The following is a 25250-nucleotide window of genomic DNA, read 5'->3' as shown; positions in this document are numbered from 1 at the left end:
TTCAAGATAACTTAATGTCATTTCCAGTACACTAGTGTAAAAGAGAATTAAATAATTGTTACCCTGGATCCGAGAAGCACAAAAACACAATAAAAGAACTTAATAAAAAACAAAAAATATAAATACATAAGGTAGCTTATATATATAGATTGACTGTATGTCCATACAGTGACGCTAGGCAGAGGAGTGTCTGTATATAAGGTGACTGATTGACAGGAAAGTCCAGCTGGTTGTGTTGTTCTTTATTTTTTAAATTATTTATTGAGATTCTATAGGGAACTGGCCCTTCGAGTCGTGCTGCCCAGCAACTCCTGGGTTAATCCTGGCCTAATCGCAGGACAAGTTACAATGACCAATTAACCTACCAATCAGTACGTCTTTGGGAGGAAACCCAAGTGCTCACGAAGAGAACATACAAACTCCTCACGGGCAGCGGCGAGACTGCTGAAAACTGTGGACATGCTGTGTTGACGCTGTTTGAAAACTGTCCAGCGCGTCGCTGGCGTCAGCCTACCCACCATCAAGGACATAAGTGCAGAAGGGGACCAGACAGAAGCCAGTAACATCGTGAAGGATCCCACCCACCCTGCTCATGGACTGTTTGTCCCACTCCCATCAGGGATGACACCACTTAGCATCCACAGCGGGAACACCAGACTCAAAAACTGTTTCTTTCTCCAAGCAATGAGGCTGATCAACACATCCACCCACTACCCCACCCCTCCACACCCCAACCACCACTAACTCTATCATTTCCTGTCAGTCACCTTATGTACAGACACTCCTGTGCCGAGTGTCGCTTTATGGACATACAATCAATCTACATGTATAAGCTATCTTATGTATTTATATTTATTGTGTTTTTTATTATGATTGTGTTCTTTATCTCTTTGTTTTTTTTGTGCTGCATTGGATCAGGACTAATGATTATTTTGTTCTCCTTTACACTTGTGTGCTGGAAATGACATTCAACTATCTTGGACCTTGAGCTGTGTTAAGGGGATAACACCACTCTGTCCACTCAGCTCTGGTATTTATTGTTCTTTCTAGATATTAATTGCACTGCTCATCATTCCAGGGAACTCGACCATCCAAACCTGTGCAAGTTTATCGGTGGATCTGTGGAGGTCCCTAACGTTACTATAGTTACCGAATATTGCCCTAAAGGGAGTCTGTCCGACGTACTATTCAATGAAGATATTCCCCTGAATTGGGGCTTCAGGTAACACCCACACATTTCTCATTTACTTGCAAGGAGCTGTGGTTTGTAGATCTGCATGTGTAGTGTGACTTACAGAATGGACTAATTGCAAAGCCATAAGACATCGGAGCAGAATGAGGCCATTTGGTCAATCGAGTCTACTTCACCATTCCATCATGGCAGATTTATTATCCTTCTCAACCAAATTCTCCTGCCTTCTCCCCATAACCTTTGACACCTTTGTTTATCAAGAACCTATCAACCTCTACTTAAAACATACCCAGTGGCTTGGCCTCCAAAGCCATCTGTGACAATGAATTCCACAGATCACTACCCTTTGGCTAAAGAAATTCCTCCTCATCTCTGTTCCAAAGGGATGTCCTTCCATTCGAGATGGTGCCCTCTGGTGCTAGGCTCATCCACAATAGGAAACACCTTCTCCACATCTACTGTATCTTGGCCTTTCAATGTTCAATAGGTTTCAATGAGAGCCTCCCCTTACTATTCTACACTCCAGGACCAGAGCCATCAAACACACCTCACACGTTAACCCTTTCTTTGCCAGGATCATTCTCATGAGCCTCCTCAGTATCCTCTCCAATGCCAGCACATAAGGGGCCCAAACTCAGTCCCTCTTCAGTTCATAGGCTGCTGCAAGTCTCACTGGGTATGTGTCTCTATCGTCATCCCAAACCATAACCTCCGTTTATCGGAAACTTTGCCAACTCTCAATCCCCCGCTAGCCCAGAGCCTTGGCCTCACTGACTTATGCTGGTGTAAGTACCTGTGAATTTCAAAAACCTTCCTTGCAGGCTGCTCCCAGCATATCCTTGGGCTTTGTTAGTCATTGTCACATTATTATCAAATTGAATTGCATTATTTTAATATCACACTTGCATTAATGTTCCTTTACATCTCATATTCTTTAGTTTATTCCCCATAATGGTGGCATAGTGGTTAGTGCAATCACTTTATAGCCCCAGCCATTACTGATCAGGGTTCAGTTCCCACTGCTGTCTGTAAGGACGTACATTCTTCTTGTGACAGTGGGGGTTTCCTCTCAATGCTCTGGTTTCCTCCCACATTCCAAAGACGTATGGCAAGGATTAGTGAGTTGTGGACATGCTGTGCTAGTGCTGGAAATGTGGCAACACTTGTAGTCTGCCCCCAGCTCACCCTCAGAATTTGTTGTTTGTTGACAGAAATAACACTTTTCACTGTGTGTTTTAATGTTTTGATAGACATAAAGCAAATAAAGCTAATCTTTAATTTAAAAAAATCTTTAATTGTACATCTTTAATCTTTCCACACACGAGACCTCGAACTGAGAGCGGATCTGTCCTCTCGGATAAGAAATCCCAATGTTCAAGGAAGATTCCGGTGCTCTGCTCATCTGTTTTCCGAAACCCACGTGGCTGAGAAGAACTAGAATCACTGACATATCTCATGAAATTTGTTTTGCGGTAGAAACGCATTGCAATACTTAAAATGCACCAAGCCATAGTGAAAACTTGTCTTGCATTCTGTTGATACAGGACAGATCATCACGCAGGACATTGAGGGAGAAGAAGTAGAAACAATCATTATGTAGAATGAAATGTAGAACTGATCCTTCATTTACCTCTCAATCTATCTATCTCAATTTATGTATCTATCTCTCTCTCTCTTTATCTCTCTACTTATCTATATATCTATCTATCACAGCCTCAGATAAGAGGGACATCCATTTAGAACAGAGGTGAGAAGGATTTTCCTTAGACAGAGGGTGGTGAATCTGTGGAATTCATTATTGCAGACAGCTGTGGAGGCCAGGTCTTTGATATATTTAAAGAGGAGATTGTTAAATTCTTGATTAGCCAGGCATCAAAGATTATGGGGAGACGGCAGGAGAATGGGGTTGTGAGGGATGATAAATCAGCTGTGATCAAATGGTGGAGCAGAATTGATGGGCCAAATGGCCTAATTCTGCTCCTTTGTCTTATGGTCTATTGATCTATTTATCAATCTATTGTAACATAAAGTAATTGTTATACTTTGCAAATTACTATTGCCACAATACAACAAACTTCACAACATATGTCAGTAATAACAAACCTGATTCTGATTCTGAAGCCATTGCCTCAGTTCTAGACTCCCCTCCCCAGGACAAACTTCCTCTCGGCTTCCACCACCTCAATTACCCTCAGAATCAATCAATACGATCTCCACAGTCCTTCCATCACCGTAACCAGTTCCATGCGTGGAATCCTGCCTGCATCTCAACCCTCATAATATCCTCCAGCTCTCCTGCCCTCCCTGGTCTCTCTGTTTTAGCACTGGCATGTGGATCAGCAGCTTCAGGGTCCTCTGTATCAACATCTCTGAGGATCTATCCTTGGTCCAGCAATTTCAAAGAAGGCACACCAGTAACTATATTTCATTAGGCGTTTGAGAGATTTAGCATGTCACCAAAGACACTGACTAATTTGTACAGATGTACCATGGAGAGCATTCTGACTGGGTCCATCACTGTCTGCTGTGGTGTGTGGGGCTCAGTGCAAAGCTGCAAAAAGTTTTAAACTCAGCCAGCTCCATCATGGGCACTAGCCACTCCAGCTTCGAGGACACCTTCACAAATATGGCATCCACCATTAAGGACCCTATCACCCAGGATACGCCCTCTTCTCATTGCTGCCACCATTTGCCCGCCTTTGACCCACATCCCTCTAAACTTCTATCCATGTACTTGTATAAATATCTCTTAAACATTTTAATTGAATTTTATTTGTCACATGTACATTAAAACACCAAAACTTACAGTGAAATGCATTGCTTACATCAATGACCAGCACAGTCTGAAGTATCAGAATCAGGTTTATTATCACTGGCACACCATGTGAAATTTATTAACTTAGCAGCAGCGGTTCAATGCATCACATAATATAGCAGAGAGAAAAAATATAATAAATAAAATAAAAATAATGATAATAATAAATAAGTAAATCAATGACATATATTGAATAGATTTAAAAAATGTGCAAAAACAGAAATACTGTATATTAAAAAAAGTGTCCAAAGATTCAATGTCCATTTAGGAATCGGATGGCAGAGGGGAAGAAGCTGTTCCTGAATTGCTGGGTGTGTGTCTTCAGGCTTCTGTACCTGGTGGTAACAGTGAGGAAAGGGCAAACCCCGGGTGCTGGAGGTCCTTAATAATGGACGCTGCCTTTCTGAGACACCGCTCCCTGAAGATGTCCTGGGTACTTTGTAGGCTGGTGCCCAAGATGGAGCTGGCTAGATTTACAACCTTCTGCAGCTTCTTTTGGTCCTGTGCAGTAGCCCCTCCTTACCAGACAGTGATGGAGCCTGTCAGAATGTTCTCCATGGTACAACTATAGAAGTTTTTGAGTGTATTTGTTGACATGCCAAATCTCTTCAAATTCCTAATGAAGTATAGCTGCTCTCTTGCCTTCTTTATGACCACATCAATATGTTGGGACCAGGTTAGATTCTGAGATGTTGACACCCAGGAACTTGAAGCTGCTCACTCTCTCCACCTCTGATCCCTCTATGAGGTCTGGTATGCCAGGGACAGCCCGGGTGTCACCATGCTTCTGGTGCCAATATAGAATGTCTACAATTCACTAACCCTAAACATACGTCTTTGCAGTGTTAAGGGGAAATGGGAGCACCCAGAGGAACGTACAGACTCCTTATTAACCCGGGTTGTTGGTGCTGTAAAGCCTTATGCTAATTGCTGCACGACCATTCTGCCTGTGACTTGCTCCACAAAATCATTCTCAATGTGAAAATGTGTCCCTCAGGGCCCATTTAAACCTTGGTCAAAAGCCTTGACTCTCGTCCCCAACACCCACCACACATATCTCACCCTTCTCCCCCATCACCCATGTATTTCCTTTTGGGATATGGTACATTTAACCTCAAGATGTTGTTGCTTTAGATTATCATTTGCCACGGATGTGTCTCGGGGAATGGCTTATCTCCACCATCGCAGAGTGTACCATGGGAGACTGAAATCGACCAACTGTATTATTGATGACAGATGGGTGTGCAAGATTGCAGGTAACAACAGCCTCTTATTTATAAATACAAGAGATTCTGCAGGTGCTACAAGTCCAGAGCAACACACACAAAATGCTGGAAGAAGTCAGCAGGTCAGGCAGCATCTATGAAGAGGAATAAACAGTAGACGTTTTGGGCCAAGACTCTTCACAGTTATTCCCCAGGGGGAACCCTGTAAATGTACCCCAGCTCAATTTGTTCTACAATACTCCCCAAGGGAGTAATATCCTGATGAAGAGTCTCAGCCAAAATGTTGACTGTTTATTCATTTTCCTCCAGTGATACAGCCTGACCTGCTGAGTTCTTCCAGCACTTACTGTATCTCATACCATGTGCCTGCGATGCTGCTGCAAGTACATTCATTGGCCTCGTTATTATATACACCCGCTCATTAATGCAAATATCTAGTCAGCCAATCGTGGGGCAGCAATTCAATGCATAAAAGCACGCAGGCATGGTCAAGAGGTTCAGTTGTTCAGACCAGACTTTAGAATGGGAAAGAAGTATGATCTAAGTAACTTTGACTGTGGAATATTTGGTTTGAGTATCTCAGAAACTGCTGGATCTCCTGGGATTCCCACGCACAAGAGTTTGCAGAGAATGGTGTGAGAAACAAAAGACAGACAAGATCTGTGGGTGAAATGCCTTGTTAATGAGAGAGGTCAGCGAAAAATGGCCAGACTGGTTCAAGCTGACAGTAACTCAAATGTAAACGCATATTACAACAGTGGTGGGCAGAGGAGCATCTCTGAACACACAGCACATTGAACTTTGAAATGGTTGGGCTACAGGAGGTGCCATACCTAATAAAGTGGCCACACCTGAGTTTGTCTGTGTGATCTCAGTATCCTTCCCACATCTGAGTCTGTAACTGGCATCTCAATCTGTCTGTTTGTGAAGACTACGGACTGGTAGCCTACAGGAGCGCTGATTTCCAGGAATTCGATAACGGTTTCATTCCGAAGATGGGTCGCATTTACTGTGCTCCTGAAGTGCTTGCAGGCACTGCTTCGAACCTGAGCCCCACGGCAGATGTCTACAGGTAAGGCTGCCCCTCCTACTCACCATCTCTCTGCTCTTCTTGCTGCTGCTATTGAGCAGGAGCCTCAAGACCCATAGGAACAGTTATTACCCCTCAACCAGCAGGCTCCTGAACCAGAGGGGTTAACGTCACTCATCCCAACACTGAACTTCACACTCTTTTAAGGATCCTTCATCACATGTTCTAATATTCATTACAGTTATTACTTCTCTTGATTTTTTTCATTGACTCCTTGTATTTACTGTGAATACCCACAGGAAGTGACGCTCAGTGTTATACGTGGTGACAAACGATTGCTCTGATAATAAATTTACTTTGAACTTCAAACCTGCCATATCACCTCAGCTAGGATGAGAGACGTCAATCAGATGTGACTTTTCCCGATTTATGATCACTGGCAAATGTGAAATGTGTTGTTTGTCATGGCAGCAAAGTATTTAAAGACCTGACTGTTGAAGGTCAAAATGCCAAATGCATCGATGCATCGTCACTACCAAGTTTACCTGTTACATCACTCTCAGGGAAACCTGTACCTGTACCCCTCACTCCCTCTGTTCTACAACACTCCCCGGGACACCCTGTACCTGTACCCCTCGCTCCCACTGTTCTACAACACTCCCCGGGACACCCTGTACCTGTACCCCTCGCTCCCTCTGTTCTACAACACTCCCCGGGACACCCTGCACCTGTACCCCTCACTCCCTCTGTTCTACAACAATCCCCGGGACACCCTGTACCTGTACCCCTCGCTCCCTCTGTTCTACAACACTCCCCGGGACAACACTCCCCGGGACACCCTGTACCTGTACCCCTCGCTCCCTCTGTTCTACAACACTCCCCGGGACACCCTGTACCTGTACCCCTCACTCCCTCTGTTCTACAACACTCCCCGGGACACCCTGTACCTGTACCCCTCGCTCCCTCTGTTCTACAACACTCCCCGGGACACCCTGTACCTGTACCCCTCACTCCCTCTGTTCTACAACACTCCCCGGGACACCCTGTACCTGTACCCCTCACTCCCTCTGTTCTACAACACTCCCCGGGACAACACTCCCCGGGACACCCTGTATCTGTACCCCTCACTCCCTCTGTTCTACAACACTCCCCGGGACAGCCTGTACCTGTACCCCTCGCTCCCTCTGTTCTACAACATTCCCCGGGGCACCCTGTATCTGTGCCCCTCGCTCCCTCTGTTCTACAAAACTCCCCAGGACACCCTGTACCTGTACCCCTCGCTCCCTCTGTTCTACAACACTCACCGGGACACCCTGTACCTGTACCCCTCGCTCCCTCTGTTCTACAACACTCCCCGGGACACCCTGTATCTGTACCCCTCACTCCCTCTGTTCTACAACACTCCCCGGGACACCCTGTACCTGTACCCCTCGCTCCCTCTGTTCTACAACACTCCCCGGGACACCCTGTACCTGTACCCCTCGCTCCCTCTGTTCTACAACACTCCCCGGGACACCCTGTACCTGTACCCCTCGCTCCCTCTGTTCTACAACACTCCCCGGGACACCCTGTACCTGTACCCCTCGCTCCCTCTGTTCTACAACACTCCCCGGGACACCCTGTACCTGTACCCCTCACTCCCTCTGTTCTACAACACTCCCCGGGACAACACTCCCCGGGACACCCTGTATCTGTGCCCCTCGCTCCCTCTGTCCTACAACACTCCCCGGGACACCCTGTACCTGTACCCCTCGCTCCCTCTGTTCTACAACACTCCCTTGGACACCCTGTACCTGTACCCCTCGCTCCCTCTGTTCTATAACACTCCCCGGGACACCCTGTACCTGTACCCCTCACTCCCTCTGTTCTATAACACTCCCCGGGACACCCTGTATCTGTACCCCTCGCTCCCACTGTTCTACAACACTCCCCGGGACACCCTGTACCTGTACCCCTCGCTCCCTCTGTTCTACAACACTCCCCGGGACACCCTGTACCTGTACCCCTCACTCCCTCAGTTCTACAACACGCCCCGGGACACCCTGTACCTGTACCCCTCGCTCCCTCTGTTATACAACACTCCCCAGGACACCCTGTATCTGTGCCCCTCGCTCCCTCTGTCCTACAACACTCCCCGGGACAACACTCCCCGGGACACACTGTACCTGTACCCCTCACTCCCTCTGTTCTACAACACTCCCCGGGACACCCTGTATCTGTACCCCTCACTCCCTCTGTTCTACAACACTCCCCGGGACACCCTGTATCTGTACCCCTCGCTCCCTCTGTCCTACAACACTCCCCGGGACACCCTGTATCTGTACCCCTCACTCCCTCTGTTCTACAACACTCCCCGGGACACCCTGTACCTGTACCCCTCGCTCCCTCTGTTCTACAACACTCCCCGGGACACCCTGTACCTGTACCCCTCGCTCCCTCTGTTCTACAAAACTCCCCGGGACACCCTGTATCTGTGCCCCTCGCTCCCTCTGTCCTACAACACTCCCCGGGACACCCTGTATCTGTACCCCTCGCTCCCTCTGTTCTACAACACTCCCCGGGACACCCTGTACCTGTACCCCTCGCTCCCTCTGTTCTACAATACTCCCCGGGACACCCTGTACCTGTACCCCTCGCTCCCTCTGTTCTACAAAACTCCCCGGGACACCCTGTATCTGTGCCCCTCGCTCCCTCTGTCCTACAACACTCCCCGGGACACCTTGTACCTGTACCCCTCGCTCCCTCTGTTCTACAACACTCCCCGGGACACCCTGTACCTGTACCCCTCACTCTCTCTGTTCTACAACACTCCCCGGGACACCCTGTACCTGTACCCCTCACTCTCTCTGTTCTACAACACTCCCCGGGACACCCTGTACCTGTACCCCTCACTCCCTCTGTTCTACAACACTCCCCGGGACACCCTGTACCTGTACCCCTCGCTCCCTCTGTTCTACAACACTCCCCGGGACACCCTGTACCTGTACCCCTCACTCCCTCTGTTCTACAACACTCCCCGGGACACACTGTACCTGTACCCCTCGCTCCCTCTGTTCTACAACACTCCCCGGGACACCCTGTACCTGTACCCCTCGCTCCCTCTGTTCTACAACAATCCCCGGGACACCCTGTACCTGTACCCCTCGCTCCCTCTGTTCTACAAAACTCCCCGGGACACCCTGTATCTGTGCCCCTCGCTCCCTCTGTCCTACAACACTCCCCGGGACACCCTGTATCTGTACCCCTCGCTCCCTCTGTTCTACAACACTCCCAGGGACACCCTGTACCTGTACCCCTCGCTCCCTCTGTTCTACAACACTCCCCGGGACACCCTGTACCTGTACCCCTCGCTCCCTCTGTTCTACAACACTCCCCGGGACACCCTGTAGCTGTACCCCTCGCTCCCTCTGTTCTACAACACTCCCCGGGACACCCTGTACCTGTACCCCTCGCTCCCTCTGTTCTACAACACTCCCCGGGACAACACTCCCCGGGACACCCTGTACCTGTACCCCTCGCTCCCTCTGTTCTACAACACTCTCCGGGACACCCTGTACCTGTACCCCTCACTCCCTCTGTTCTACAACACTCCCTGGGACACCCTGTACCTGTACCCCTCGCTCCCTCTGTTCTACAACACTCCCCGGGAAACCTGTACCTGTACCCCTCGCTCCCTCTGTTCTACAACACTCCCCGGGACACCCTGTACCTGTACCCCTCACTCCCTCTGTTCTACAACACTCCCCGGGACACCCTGTACCTGTACCCCTCGCTCCCTCTGTTCTACAACACTCCCCGGGACACCCTGTACCTGTACCCCTCGCTCCCTCTGTTCTACAACACTCCCCGGGACACCCTGTACCTGTACCCCTCGCTCCCTCTGTTCTACAAAACTCCCCGGGACACCCTGTATCTGTGCCCCTCGCTCCCTCTGTCCTACAACACTCCCCGGGACCACACTCCCCGGGACACCCTGTATCTGTACCCCTCACTCCCTCTGTTCTACAACACTCCCCGGGACACCCTGTACCTGTACCCCTCGCTCCCTCTGTTCTACAACACTCCCCGGGACACCCTGTACCTGTACCCCTCGCTCCCTCTGTTCTACAACACTCCCCGGGACACCCTGTACCTGTACCCCTCACTCCCTCTGTTCTACAACACTCCCCGGGACACCCTGTACCTGTACCCCTCGCTCCCTCTGTTCTACAACACTCCCCGGGACACCCTGTATCTGTACCCCTCACTCCCTCTGTTCTACAACACTCCCCGGGACACCCTGTACCTGTACCCCTCGCTCCCTCTGTTCTACAACACTCCCCGGGACACCCTGTACCTGTCCCCCTCGCTCCCTCTGTTCTACAACACTCCCCGGGACACCCTGTACCTGTACCCCTCGCTCCCTCTGTTCTACAACACTCCCCAGGACACCCTGTATCTGTGCCCCTCGCTCCCTCTGTCCTACAACACTCCCCGGGACAACACTCCCCGGGACACCCTGTACCTGTACCCCTCGCTCCCTCTGTTCTACAAAACTCCCCGGGACACCCTGTATCTGTGCCCCTCGCTCCCTCTGTCCTACAACACTCCCCGGGACACCCTGTACCTGTACCCCTCACTCCCTCTGTTCTATAACACTCCCCCGGACACCCTGTACCTGTACCCCTCGCTCTCTCTGTTCTATAACACTCCCCGGGACACCCTGTACCTGTACCCCTCGCTCCCTCTGTTCTACAACACTCCCCGGGACACCCTGTACCTGTACCCCTCGCTCCCTCTGTTCTACAACACTCCCCGGGACACCCTGTATCTGTACCCCTCGCTCCCTCTGTTCTACAACACTCCCCGGGACAGCCTGTACCTGTACCCCTCGCTCCCTCTGTTCTACAACACTCCCCGGGGCACCCTGTATCTGTGCCCCTCGCTCCCTCTGTCCTACAACACTCCCCGGGACACCCTGTACCTGTACCCCTCACTCCCTCTGTTCTACAAAACTCCCCAGGACACCCTGTACCTGTACCCCTCGCTCCCTCTGTTCTACAACACTCACCGGGACACCCTGTACCTGTACCCCTCGCTCCCTCTGTTCTACAACACTCCCCGGGACACCCTGTACCTGTACCCCTCACTCCCTCTGTTCTACAACACTCCCCGGGACAACACTCCCCGGGACACCCTGTATCTGTACCCCTCACTCCCTCTGTTCTACAACACTCCCCGGGACACCCTGTACCTGTACCCCTCGCTCCCTCTGTTCTACAACACTCCCCGGGACACCCTGTACCTGTACCCCTCGCTCCCTCTGTTCTACAACACTCCCCGGGACACCCTGTACCTGTACCCCTCGCTCCCTCTGTTCTACAACACTCCCCGGGACACCCTGTACCTGTACCCCTCGCTCCCTCTGTTCTACAACACTCCCCGGGACACCCTGTACCTGTACCCCTCACTCCCTCTGTTCTACAACACTCCCCGGGACAACACTCCCCGGGACACCCTGTATCTGTGCCCCTCGCTCCCTCTGTCCTACAACACTCCCCGGGACACCCTGTACCTGTACCCCTCGCTCCCTCTGTTCTACAACACTCCCTTGGACACCCTGTACCTGTACCCCTCACTCCCTCTGTTCTATAACACTCCCCGGGACACCCTGTACCTGTACCCCTCACTCCCTCTGTTCTATAACACTCCCCGGGACACCCTGTACCTGTACCCCTCGCTCCCTCTGTTCTACAACACTCCCCGGGACACCCTGTACCTGTACCCCTCGCTCCCACTGTTCTACAACACTCCCCGGGACACCCTGTACCTGTACCCCTCACTCCCTCTGTTCTACAACACTCCCCGGGACACCCTGTACCTGTACCCCTCGCTCCCTCTGTTCTACAACACTCCCCGGGACACCCTGTACCTGTACCCCTCGCTCCCTCTGTTCTACAACACTCCCCGGGACACCCTGTACCTGTACCCCTCACTCCCTCAGTTCTACAACACGCCCCGGGACACCCTGTACCTGTACCCCTCGCTCCCTCTGTTATACAACACTCCCCAGGACACCCTGTATCTGTGCCCCTCGCTCCCTCTGTCCTACAACACTCCCCGGGACAACACTCCCCGGGACACACTGTACCTGTACCCCTCACTCCCTCTGTTCTACAACACTCCCCGGGACACCCTGTATCTGTACCCCTCACTCCCTCTGTTCTACAACACTCCCCGGGACACCCTGTATCTGTACCCCTCGCTCCCTCTGTCCTACAACACTCCCCGGGACACCCTGTATCTGTACCCCTCACTCCCTCTGTTCTACAACACTCCCCGGGACACCCTGTACCTGTACCCCTCGCTCCCTCTGTTCTATAACACTCCCCGGGACACCCTGTACCTGTACCCCTCACTCCCTCTGTTCTACAACACTCCCCGGGACACCCTGTACCTGTACCCCTCGCTCCCTCTGTTCTACAACACTCCCCGGGACACCCTGTATCTGTACCCCTCGCTCCCTCTGTTCTACAAAACTCCCCGGGACACCCTGTATCTGTGCCCCTCGCTCCCTCTGTCCTACAACACTCCCCGGGACACCCTGTATCTGTACCCCTCGCTCCCTCTGTTCTACAACACTCCCCGGGACACCCTGTACCTGTACCCCTCGCTCCCTCTGTTCTACAATACTCCCCGGGACACCCTGTACCTGTACCCCTCGCTCCCTCTGTTCTACAAAACTCCCCGGGACACCCTGTATCTGTGCCCCTCGCTCCCTCTGTCCTACAACACTCCCCGGGACACCTTGTACCTGTACCCCTCGCTCCCTCTGTTCTACAACACTCCCCGGGACACCCTGTACCTGTACCCCTCACTCTCTCTGTTCTACAACACTCCCCGGGACACCCTGTACCTGTACCCCTCACTCCCTCTGTTCTACAACACTCCCCGGGACACCCTGTACCTGTACCCCTCGCTCCCTCTGTTCTACAACACTCCCCGGGACACCCTGTACCTGTACCCCTCACTCCCTCTGTTCTACAACACTCCCCGGGACACACTGTACCTGTACCCCTCGCTCCCTCTGTTCTACAACACTCCCCGGGACACCCTGTACCTGTACCCCTCGCTCCCTCTGTTCTACAACACTCCCCGGGACACCCTGTACCTGTACCCCTCGCTCCCTCTGTTCTACAAAACTCCCCGGGACACCCTGTATCTGTGCCCCTCGCTCCCTCTGTCCTACAACACTCCCCGGGACACCCTGTATCTGTACCCCTCGCTCCCTCTGTTCTACAACACTCCCAGGGACACCCTGTACCTGTACCCCTCGCTCCCTCTGTTCTACAACACTCCCCGGGACACCCTGTACCTGTACCCCTCGCTCCCTCTGTTCTACAACACTCCCCGGGACACCCTGTAGCTGTACCCCTCGCTCCCTCTGTTCTACAACACTCCCCGGGACACCCTGTACCTGTACCCCTCGCTCCCTCTGTTCTACAACACTCCCCGGGACAACACTCCCCGGGACACCCTGTACCTGTACCCCTCGCTCCCTCTGTTCTACAACACTCTCCGGGACACCCTGTACCTGTACCCCTCACTCCCTCTGTTCTACAACACTCCCTGGGACACCCTGTACCTGTACCCCTCGCTCCCTCTGTTCTACAACACTCCCCGGGAAACCTGTACCTGTACCCCTCGCTCCCTCTGTTCTACAACACTCCCCGGGACACCCTGTACCTGTACCCCTCACTCCCTCTGTTCTACAACACTCCCCGGGACACCCTGTACCTGTACCCCTCGCTCCCTCTGTTCTACAACACTCCCCGGGACACCCTGTACCTGTACCCCTCGCTCCCTCTGTTCTACAACACTCCCCGGAAAACCCTGTACCTGTACCCCTCGCTCCCTCTGTTCTACAAAACTCCCCGGGACACCCTGTATCTGTGCCCCTCGCTCCCTCTGTCTTACAACACTCCCCGGGACCACACTCCCCGGGACACCCTGTATCTGTACCCCTCACTCCCTCTGTTCTACAACACTCCCTGGGACACCCTGTACCTGTACCCCTCGCTCCCTCTGTTCTACAACACTCCCCGGGACACCCTGTACCTGTACCCCTCGCTCCCTCTGTTCTACAACACTCCCCGGGACACCCTGTATCTGTACCCCTCACTCCCTCTGTTCTACAACACTCCCCGGGACACCCTGTACCTGTACCCCTCGCTCCCTCTGTTCTACAACACTCCCCGGGACACCCTGTATCTGTACCCCTCACTCCCTCTGTTCTACAACACTCCCCGGGACACCCTGTACCTGTACCCCTCGCTCCCTCTGTTCTACAACACTCCCCGGGACACCCTGTACCTGTCCCCCTCGCTCCCTCTGTTCTACAACACTCCCCGGGACACCCTGTACCTGTACCCCTCGCTCCCTCTGTTCTACAACACTCCCCAGGACACCCTGTATCTGTGCCCCTCGCTCCCTCTGTCCTACAACACTCCCCGGGACAACACTCCCCGGGACACCCTGTACCTGTACCCCTCGCTCCCTCTGTTCTACAAAACTCCCCGGGACACCCTGTATCTGTGCCCCTCGCTCCCTCTGTCCTACAACACTCCCCGGGACACCCTGTACCTGTACCCCTCACTCCCTCTGTTCTATAACACTCCCCCGGACACCCTGTACCTGTACCCCTCACTCCCTCTGTTCTATAACACTCCCCCGGACACCCTGTACCTGTACCCCTCGCTCTCTCTGTTCTATAACACTCCCCGGGACACCCTGTACCTGTACCCCTCGCTCCCTCTGTTCTACAACACTCCCCGGGACACCCTGTACCTGTACCCCTCGCTCCCTCTGTCCTACAACACTCCCCGGGACACACTGTACCTGTACCCCTCGCTCCCTCTGTTCTACAACACTCCCCGGGACACCCTGTATCTGTGCCCCTCGCTCCCTCTGTCCTACAACACTCCCCGGGACACCCTGTATCTGTACCCCTCGCTCCCTCTGTTCTACAACACTCCCAGGGACACCCTGTACCTGTACCCCTCGCTCCCTCTGTTCTACAACACTCCCCGGGACACCCTGTACCTGTACCCCTCGCTCCCTCTGTTCTACAACACTCCCCGGGACACCCTGTAGCTGTACCCCTCGCTCCCTCTGTTCTACAACACTCCCCGGGACACCCTGTACCTGTACCCCTCGCTCCCTCTGTTCTACAACACTCCCCGGGACAACACTCCCCGGGACACCCTGTACCTGTACCCCTCGCTCCCTCTGTTCTACAACACTCTCCGGGACACCCTGTACCTGTACCCCTCACTCCCTCTGTTCTACAACACTCCCTGGGACACCCTGTACCTGTACCCCTCGCTCCCTCTGTTCTACAACACTCCCCGGGAAACCTGTACCTGTACCCCTCGCTCCCTCTGTTCTACAACACTCCCCGGGACACCCTGTACCTGTACCCCTCACTCCCTCTGTTCTACAACACTCCCCGGGACACCCTGTACCTGTACCCCTCGCTCCCTCTGTTCTACAACACTCTCCGGGACACCCTGTACCTGTACCCCTCGCTCCCTCTGTTCTACAACACTCCCCGGGACACCCTGTACCTGTACCCCTCGCTCCCTCTGTTCTACAAAACTCCCCGGGACACCCTGTATCTGTGCCCCTCGCTCCCTCTGTCCTACAACACTCCCCGGGACCACACTCCCCGGGACACCCTGTATCTGTACCCCTCACTCCCTCTGTTCTACAACACTCCCCGGGACACCCTGTACCTGTACCCCTCGCTCCCTCTGTTCTACAACACTCCCCGGGACACACTGTATCTGTACCCCTCGCTCCCTCTGTTCTACAACACTCCCCGGGACACCCTGTATCTGTACCACTCACTCCCTCTGTTCTACAACACTCCCCGGGACACCCTGTACCTGTACCCCTCGCTCCCTCTGTTCTACAACACTCCCCGGGACACCCTGTATCTGTACCCCTCACTCCCTCTGTTCTACAACACTCCCCGGGACACCCTGTACCTGTACCCCTCGCTCCCTCTGTTCTACAACACTCCCCGGGACACCCTGTACCTGTACCCCTCGCTCCCTCTGTTCTACAACACTCCCCGGGACACCCTGTACCTGTACCCCTCGCTCCCTCTGTTCTACAACACTCCCCAGGACACCCTGTATCTGTGCCCCTCGCTCCCTCTGTCCTACAACACTCCCCGGGACAACACTCCCCGGGACACCCTGTACCTGTACCCCTCGCTCCCTCTGTTCTACAAAACTCCCCGGGACACCCTGTATCTGTGCCCCTCGCTCCCTCTGTCCTACAACACTCCACGGGACACCCTGTACCTGTACCCCTCACTCCCTCTGTTCTATAACACTCTCCCGGACACCCTGTACCTGTACCCCTCGCTCTCTCTGTTCTATAACACTCCCCGGGACACCCTGTACCTGTACCCCTCGCTCCCTCTGTTCTACAACACTCCCCGGGACACCCTATACCTGTACCCCTCGCTCCCTCTGTTCTACAACACTCCCCGGGACACCCTGTATCTGTACCCCTCGCTCCCTCTGTTCTACAACACTCCCCGGGACATCCTGTACCTGTACCCCTCGCTCCCTCTGTTCTACAACACTCCCCGGGACACCCTGTACCTGTACCCCTCACTCCCTCTGTTCTACAAAACTCCCCGGGACACCCTGTATCTGTGCCCCTCGCTCCCTCTGTCCTACAACACTCCACGGGACACCCTGTACCTGTACCCCTCACTCCCTCTGTTCTATAACACTCCCCCGGACACCCTGTACCTGTACCCCTCGCTCTCTCTGTTCTATAACACTCCCCGGGACACCCTGTACCTGTACCCCTCGCTCCCTCTGTTCTACAACACTCCCCGGGACACCCTATACCTGTACCCCTCGCTCCCTCTGTTCTACAACACTCCCCGGGACACCCTGTATCTGTACCCCTCGCTCCCTCTGTTCTACAACACTCCCCGGGACAGCCTGTACCTGTACCCCTCGCTCCCTCTGTTCTACAACACTCCCCGGGACACCCTGTACCTGTACCCCTCACTCCCTCTGTTCTACAACACTCCCCGGGGCACCCTGTACCTGTACCCCTCACTCCCTCTGTTCTACAACACTCCCCGGGGCACCCTGTATCTGTACCCCTCGCTCCCTCTGTTCTACAAAACTCCCCGGGACACCCTGTATCTGTGCCCCTCGCTCCCTCTGTCCTACAACACTCCCCGGGACACCCTGTATCTGTACCCCTCGCTCCCTCTGTTCTACAACACTCCCCGGGACACCCTGTACCTGTACCCCTCACTCCCTCTGTTCTACAACACTCCCCGGGACACCCTGTACCTGTACCCCTCACTCCCTCTGTTCTACAACACTCCCAGGGACACCCTGTACCTGTACCCCTGGCTCCCTCTGTTCTACAACACTCCCCAGGACACCCTGTACCTGTACCCCTCACTCCCTCTGTTCTACAACACTCCCCAGGACACCCTGTACCTGTACCCCTCACTCCCTCTGTTCTACAACACTCCCCGGGACACCCTGTACCTGTACCCCTCGCTCCCTCTGTTCTACAACACTCTCCGGGACACCCTGTACCTGTACCCCTCGCTCCCTCTGTTCTACAACACTCCCCGGGACACCCTGTACCTGTACCCCTCGCTCCCTCTGTTCTACAAAACTCCCCGGGACACCCTGTATCTGTGCCCCTCGCTCCCTCTGTCCTACAACACTCCCCGGGACCACACTCCCCGGGACACCCTGTATCTGTACCCCTCACTCCCTCTGTTCTACAACACTCCCCGGGACACCCTGTACCTGTACCCCTCGCTCCCTCTGTTCTACAACACTCCCCGGGACACACTGTATCTGTACCCCTCGCTCCCTCTGTTCTACAACACTCCCCGGGACACCCTGTATCTGTACCACTCACTCCCTCTGTTCTACAACACTCCCCGGGACACCCTGTACCTGTACCCCTCGCTCCCTCTGTTCTACAACACTCCCCGGGACACCCTGTATCTGTACCCCTCACTCCCTCTGTTCTACAACACTCCCCGGGACACCCTGTACCTGTACCCCTCGCTCCCTCTGTTCTACAACACTCCCCAGGACACCCTGTATCTGTGCCCCTCGCTCCCTCTGTCCTACAACACTCCCCGGGACAACACTCCCCGGGACACCCTGTACCTGTACCCCTCGCTCCCTCTGTTCTACAAAACTCCCCGGGACACCCTGTATCTGTGCCCCTCGCTCCCTCTGTCCTACAACACTCCACGGGACACCCTGTACCTGTACCCCTCACTCCCTCTGTTCTATAACACTCTCCCGGACACCCTGTACCTGTACCCCTCGCTCTCTCTGTTCTATAACACTCCCCGGGACACCCTGTACCTGTACCCCTCGCTCCCTCTGTTCTACAACACTCCCCGGGACACCCTATACCTGTACCCCTCGCTCCCTCTGTTCTACAACACTCCCCGGGACACCCTGTATCTGTACCCCTCGCTCCCTCTGTTCTACAACACTCCCCGGGACATCCTGTACCTGTACCCCTCGCTCCCTCTGTTCTACAACACTCCCCGGGACACCCTGTACCTGTACCCCTCACTCCCTCTGTTCTACAAAACTCCCCGGGACACCCTGTATCTGTGCCCCTCGCTCCCTCTGTCCTACAACACTCCACGGGACACCCTGTACCTGTACCCCTCACTCCCTCTGTTCTATAACACTCCCCCGGACACCCTGTACCTGTACCCCTCGCTCTCTCTGTTCTATAACACTCCCCGGGACACCCTGTACCTGTACCCCTCGCTCCCTCTGTTCTACAACACTCCCCGGGACACCCTGTATCTGTACCCCTCGCTCCCTCTGTTCTACAACACTCCCCGGGACAGCCTGTACCTGTACCCCTCGCTGCCTCTGTTCTACAACACTCCCCGGGACACCCTGTACCTGTACCCCTCACTCCCTCTGTTCTACAACACTCCCCGGGGCACCCTGTACCTGTACCCCTCACTCCCTCTGTTCTACAACACTCCCCGGGGCACCCTGTATCTGTACCCCTCGCTCCCTCTGTTCTACAAAACTCCCCGGGACACCCTGTATCTGTGCCCCTCGCTCCCTCTGTCCTACAACACTCCCCGGGACACCCTGTATCTGTACCCCTCGCTCCCTCTGTTCTACAACACTCCCCGGGACACCCTGTACCTGTACCCCTCACTCCCTCTGTTCTACAACACTCCCCGGGACACCCTGTACCTGTACCCCTCACTCCCTCTGTTCTACAACACTCCCAGGGACACCCTGTACCTGTACCCCTGGCTCCCTCTGTTCTACAACACTCCCCAGGACACCCTGTACCTGTACCCCTCACTCCCTCTGTTCTACAACACTCCCCAGGACACCCTGTACCTGTACCCCTCACTCCCTCTGTTCTACAACACTCCCTGGGACACCCTGTATCTGTACCCCTCGCTCCCTCTGTTCTACAACACTCCCCGGGACACCCTGTACCTGTACCCCTCGCTCCCTCTGTTCTACAACACTCCCCGGGACACCCTGTATCTGTACCCCTCACTCCCTCTGTTCTACAACACTCCCCGGGACACCCTGTACCTGTACCCCTCGCTCCCTCTGTTCTATAACACTCCACGGGACACCCTGTACCTGTACCCCTCGCTCCCTCTGTTCTACAACACTCCCCGGGACACCCTGTATCTGTACCCCTCACTCCCTCTGTTCTACAACACTCCCCGGGACACCCTGTATCTGTACCCCTCACTCCCTCTGTTCTACAACACTCCCCAGGACACACTGTATCTGTGCCCCTCGCTCCCTCTGTCCTACAACACTCCCCGGGACACCCTGTACCTGTACCCCTCACTCCCTCTGTTCTATAACACTCCCCCGGACACCCTGTACCTGTACCCCTCGCTCCCTCTTTTCTATAACACTCCACGGGACACCCTGTTCCTGTACCCCTCGCTCCCTCTGTTCTACAACACTCCCCGGGACACCCTGTACCTGTACCCCTCACTCCCTCTGTTCTACAACACTCCCCTGGACACCCTGTACCTGTACCCCTCACTCCCTCTGTTCTATAAAACTCCCCAGGACACACTGTATCTGTACCCCTCGCTCCCTCTGTTCTACAACACTCCCCGGGACACACTGTATCTGTACCCCTCACTCCCTCTGTTCTACAACACTCCCCGGGACACCCTGTATCTGTACCCCTCGCTCCCTCTGTTCTACAACACTCCCCGGGACACCCTGTATCTGTACCCCTCGCTCCCTCTGTTCTATAACACTCCACGGGACACCCTGTACCTGTACCCCTCACTCTCTCTGTTCTACAACACTCCCCGGGACACCCTGTACCTGTACCCCTCCCTCCCTCTGTTCTATAACACTCCCCAGGACACCCTGTACCTGTACCCCTCACTCCCTCTGTTCTACAACACTCCCCGGGACACCCTGTACCTGTACCCCTCACTCCCTCTGTTCTACAACACTCCCCGGGACACCCTGTACCTGTACCCCTCACTCCCTCTGTTCTACAACACTCCCCGGGACACCCTGTACCTGTACCCCTCGCTCCCTCTGTTCTACAACACTCCCCAGGATACCCTGTATCTGTGCCCCTCGCTCCCTCTGTCCTACAACACTCCCCGGGACAACACTCCCCGGGACACCCTGTACCTGTACCCCTCGCTCCCTCTGTTCTACAAAACTCCCCGGGACACCCTGTATCTGTGCCCCTCGCTCCCTCTGTCCTACAACACTCCACGGGACACCCTGTACCTGTACCCCTCACTCCCTCTGTTCTATAACACTCCCCCGGACACCCTGTACCTGTACCCCTCGCTCTCTCTGTTCTATAACACTCCCCGGGACACCCTGTACCTGTACCCCTCGCTCCCTCTGTTCTACAACACTCCCCGGGACACCCTATACCTGTACCCCTCGCTCCCTCTGTTCTACAACACTCCCCGGGACACCCTGTATCTTTACCCCTCGCTCCCTCTGTTCTACAACACTCCCCGGGACAGCCTGTACCTGTACCGCTCGCTCCCTCTGTTCTACAACACTCCCCGGGACACCCTGTACCTGTACCCCTCACTCCCTCTGTTCTACAACACTCCCCGGGGCACCCTGTATCTGTACCCCTCGCTCCCTCTGTTCTACAAAACTCCCCGGGACACCCTGTATCTGTGCCCCTCGCTCCCTCTGTCCTACAACACTCCCCGGGACACCCTGTACCTGTACCCCTGACTCCCTCTGTTCTACAACACTCCCCGGGACACCCTGTACCTGTACCCCTCACTCCCTCTGTTCTACAACACTCCCAGGGACACCCTGTACCTGTACCCCTGGCTCCCTCTGTTCTACAACACTCCCCAGGACACCCTGTACCTGTACCCCTCACTCCCTCTGTTCTACAACACTCCCCAGGACACCCTGTACCTGTACCCCTCACTCCCTCTGTTCTACAACACTCCCTGGGACACCCTGTATCTGTACCCCTCGCTCCCTCTGTTCTACAACACTCCCCGGGACACCCTGTACCTGTACCCCTCGCTCCCTCTGTTCTACAACACTCCCCGGGACACCCTGTATCTGTACCCCTCACTCCCTCTGTTCTACAACACTCCCCGGGACACCCTGTACCTGTACCCCTCGCTCCCTCTGTTCTATAACACTCCACGGGACACCCTGTACCTGTACCCCTCGCTCCCTCTGTTCTACAACACTCCCCGGGACACCCTGTATCTGTACCCCTCACTCCCTCTGTTCTACAACACTCCCCGGGACACCCTGTATCTGTACCCCTCACTCCCTCTGTTCTACAACACTCCCCAGGACACACTGTATCTGTGCCCCTCGCTCCCTCTGTCCTACAACACTCCCCGGGACACCCTGTACCTGTACCCCTCACTCCCTCTGTTCTATAACACTCCCCGGGACACCCTGTACCTGTACCCCTCCCTCCCTCTGTTCTATAACACTCCCCAGGACACCCTGTACCTGTACCCCTCACTCCCTCTGTTCTACAACACTCCCCGGGACACCCTGTACCTGTACCCCTCACTCCCTCTGTTCTACAACACTCCCCGGGACACCCTGTACCTGTACCCCTCACTCCCTCTGTTCTACAACACTCCCCGGGACACCCTGTACCTGTACCCCTCACTCCCTCTGTTCTACAACATTCCCCGGGGCACCCTGTACCTGTACCCCTCGCTCCCTCTGTTCTATAACACTCCCCGGGACACCCTGTACCTGTACCCCTCGCTCCCTCTGTTCTACAACACTCCCCGGGACACCCTGTACCTGTACCCCTCACTCCCTCTGTTCTACAACATTCCCCGGGGCACCCTGTACCTGTACCCCTCGCTCCCTCTGTTCTACAACACTCCCCGGGACACCCTGTACCTGTACCCCTCGCTCCCTCTGTTCTACAACACTCGCCGGGACACCCTGTACCTGTACTCCTCACTCCCTCTGTTCTACAACACTCCCCGGGACACCCTGTATCTGTGCCCCTCGCTCCCTCTGTCCTACAACACTCCCCGGGACACCCTGTACCTGTACCCCTCACTCCCTCTGTTCTACAACACTCCCTAGGCATCCCTGGCAGATGTTGTGAAATTTGTAATTTTGCTTCAGGTTTACAGAGCAAGGTTTATAATTTAGTATAAGTTACAACAATATGAAGTAAATGGAACAAAAAATGAAAAACGAGGTAACTGAGTCGTGAAGTGCAAATGCTGGGCATCTAAATCAAAACCTGAAACACTGGAAACAATCTACCCACCAGACAGCATCTGTGGGGTGAGAAACTGAGGCACTTTTCAGTTTGTTTGATTAGACTATTTAATTGTTATTTTCTTTGCAGCTTGAATTTTTTGCTCTTACTTTTTATCACTGCTTATATACATGTAACTGTTTAGGATGTTCCCTAGTGGTCACAGTATGTATATGCCATTATTCATTGTGTCCTCACATGATTAGAGTCCTTTATAACATTCTGGAAAGCTCTGGAAACTCTCTTGGTATTGTGTTATTTGAATAGGTGCCATCTGACTGACTCTTATCTGAAAATTTAAATGGAATGCTTCTTTATCTTTGGGGTATAAAGAGATCTGAGCACGCAGGTCCGCCATCTTTTGCTTCTCCTCCCTCCTGTTCCTGTCTGCTTCCAATTCTTTTTGCTCTATTGATGCTTCCTGACAACTGTGAAGCGACAAGTTTTGTGCCTCTTTCCTGACTTCCAAAATCCAACAAGTTCAAAGAGTCCTCGTCAGAACTGCGAAGGAGATACTGAATGAAGAGTGAATCCTGAAGAAGTGTCTAGGCCCGAAATGTCGACTGTGTACTCCTTTCCGCAGATGCTGCCTGCCCTGCTGAGTTCCTCCAGCTTTTTGTCTTTGTTGCTTTGGATTCCCACCATCTGCAGATTTTCCTGGGCTGGGAGATACTAGAAGCTTGTAAAGCTGGGACACAAAGAGACTGAGGGTACTGGAATGTGGACCAACATTCAGATCTGCTGGAGAAACTCCGCAGGTTGAGCAACATCAGTAGAGTGGGGAGGAATTGTCAAAATTTCCGGTCGAAACCCTGCTTCAGGAAAGAGTGGAGTAAAGAATTGGCCAGAAGGAAAGGGGGAGAGGGAGAGGGGATAGGGGAATCAGAGGGGAAAAGGGTGAAAAGGGCAGGAGGTGGAATGAGGAGAGGGAGGGGGAGGGAATGGGGGAATGAGAGGGGGAAAGGGTGAAAAGGGCAGGAGGGGGAGTGAGGAGAGGGAGGGGGAGGGAATGGGGGAATGAGAAGGGAAAAGGATGGGAGGGGGAAGAGAAGGAGAGGGTGTCAGATCTGTGGAGGGCAATGCAAAGGTGGGAGAGAGGTTTTGTAGGGAGATGAGCAGGAGCATGAAAAGTTGCCAGTGCTGAACTAGTAAATAAAGGAGGTAATAATGGGGAGAGGTACATGGCAAATGGGACCAAGACCAGATAGAGGAGGGGGTTGTGAAGCCTGCGGATGGACTGCATGCATAGTGGGTACTTGAAATGGGAGGGGGGAATGATGTGGTAGTGTAGCGATTAGTGCAATGTTATTACCGTTTGGGATGTCAGGGTTTGGAGTTCAATCTGTAAAGAGTGTGTACGTCCTCCTCGTTAGAATGTGTGGCACTTCACTGGGTGCTCCGGCTTCCTCCCACAGTCCAAAAACTTACCGGTTAGTTGGTTAATTGGTCATTGTAAATTGTTCTGTGATCAGGCTAGCGTTAAGTTGGGACTTGCTGGGTGGCATGACTCAAAGGGCTGGGGAGGTCTGTCTCACACCGTATCTCTAAATAAGATGGTTGATGAGCTGGGTGGTGGTAGATTTGTAGAAGTTGGTTTAAGCTTGTAGAAGATACAGGGAGGGGGTGTCTCTGATAGAGTAAAACCAGAATGACTGCAATTACTAGTTCAGGGATTGAGTGGGAGAGGGCAGAGAGTGGGAGTACAGACAGGAGAAAAAAAAACAATACAGACACAAATGGTCTGCAGATGCTGTAAATTCAGATCAACACACACAAAATACTCAGCAGGTCAGGCAGCATCCATGGAACTGAAATGGCTTGAAGCATCGACTCTTCATTCATTTCCATAGATGCTGCCTGACCTGCTGAGCCCCTGCAGCACTTTGTGTGCGTTGCAATGGGAAATAGAATGTGAGAGTTGCAAAGTGCGGGGCAGGAGGACATGTCCAGCTGGTCAGCCTGGGATTCTTGTCCAAATCCCAGACAGGCAACAAGATTTGGGGTCGGCGGGTGTAAATGTTTTCTGAGGAAGGCACGATAATTTTTAAACTTTATTTCATATAGATTTGGAGAATTACAAAATGATTTTTTTTTTAACAAATTCCTACATCCCCGTATACTGCATGCGTTAGGAGCAGGAACAGTCTCTGC

General features: G+C 53.6%; 1 protein-coding gene across 1 annotated transcript in view; it reads left to right on the top strand.

Moving 5' to 3' along the window:
* LOC132402335 (uncharacterized) overlaps positions 1–25250 on the top strand; it is a 109123-nt gene that overhangs the window by 56604 nt on the left and 27269 nt on the right. The window contains exons 11-12 of the mRNA XM_059985213.1: positions 493–559; positions 6164–6305. Coding sequence (XP_059841196.1) covers positions 493–559; positions 6164–6305 — 209 coding nt within the window. The remainder of the gene's footprint in view (positions 1–492; positions 560–6163; positions 6306–25250) is intronic.

This window comes from Hypanus sabinus, chromosome 11 (genome assembly GCF_030144855.1).
Source record: "Hypanus sabinus isolate sHypSab1 chromosome 11, sHypSab1.hap1, whole genome shotgun sequence".
NCBI lineage: Eukaryota > Metazoa > Chordata > Chondrichthyes > Myliobatiformes > Dasyatidae > Hypanus > Hypanus sabinus.
This window is presented reverse-complemented; position numbering and strand designations above follow the sequence as displayed.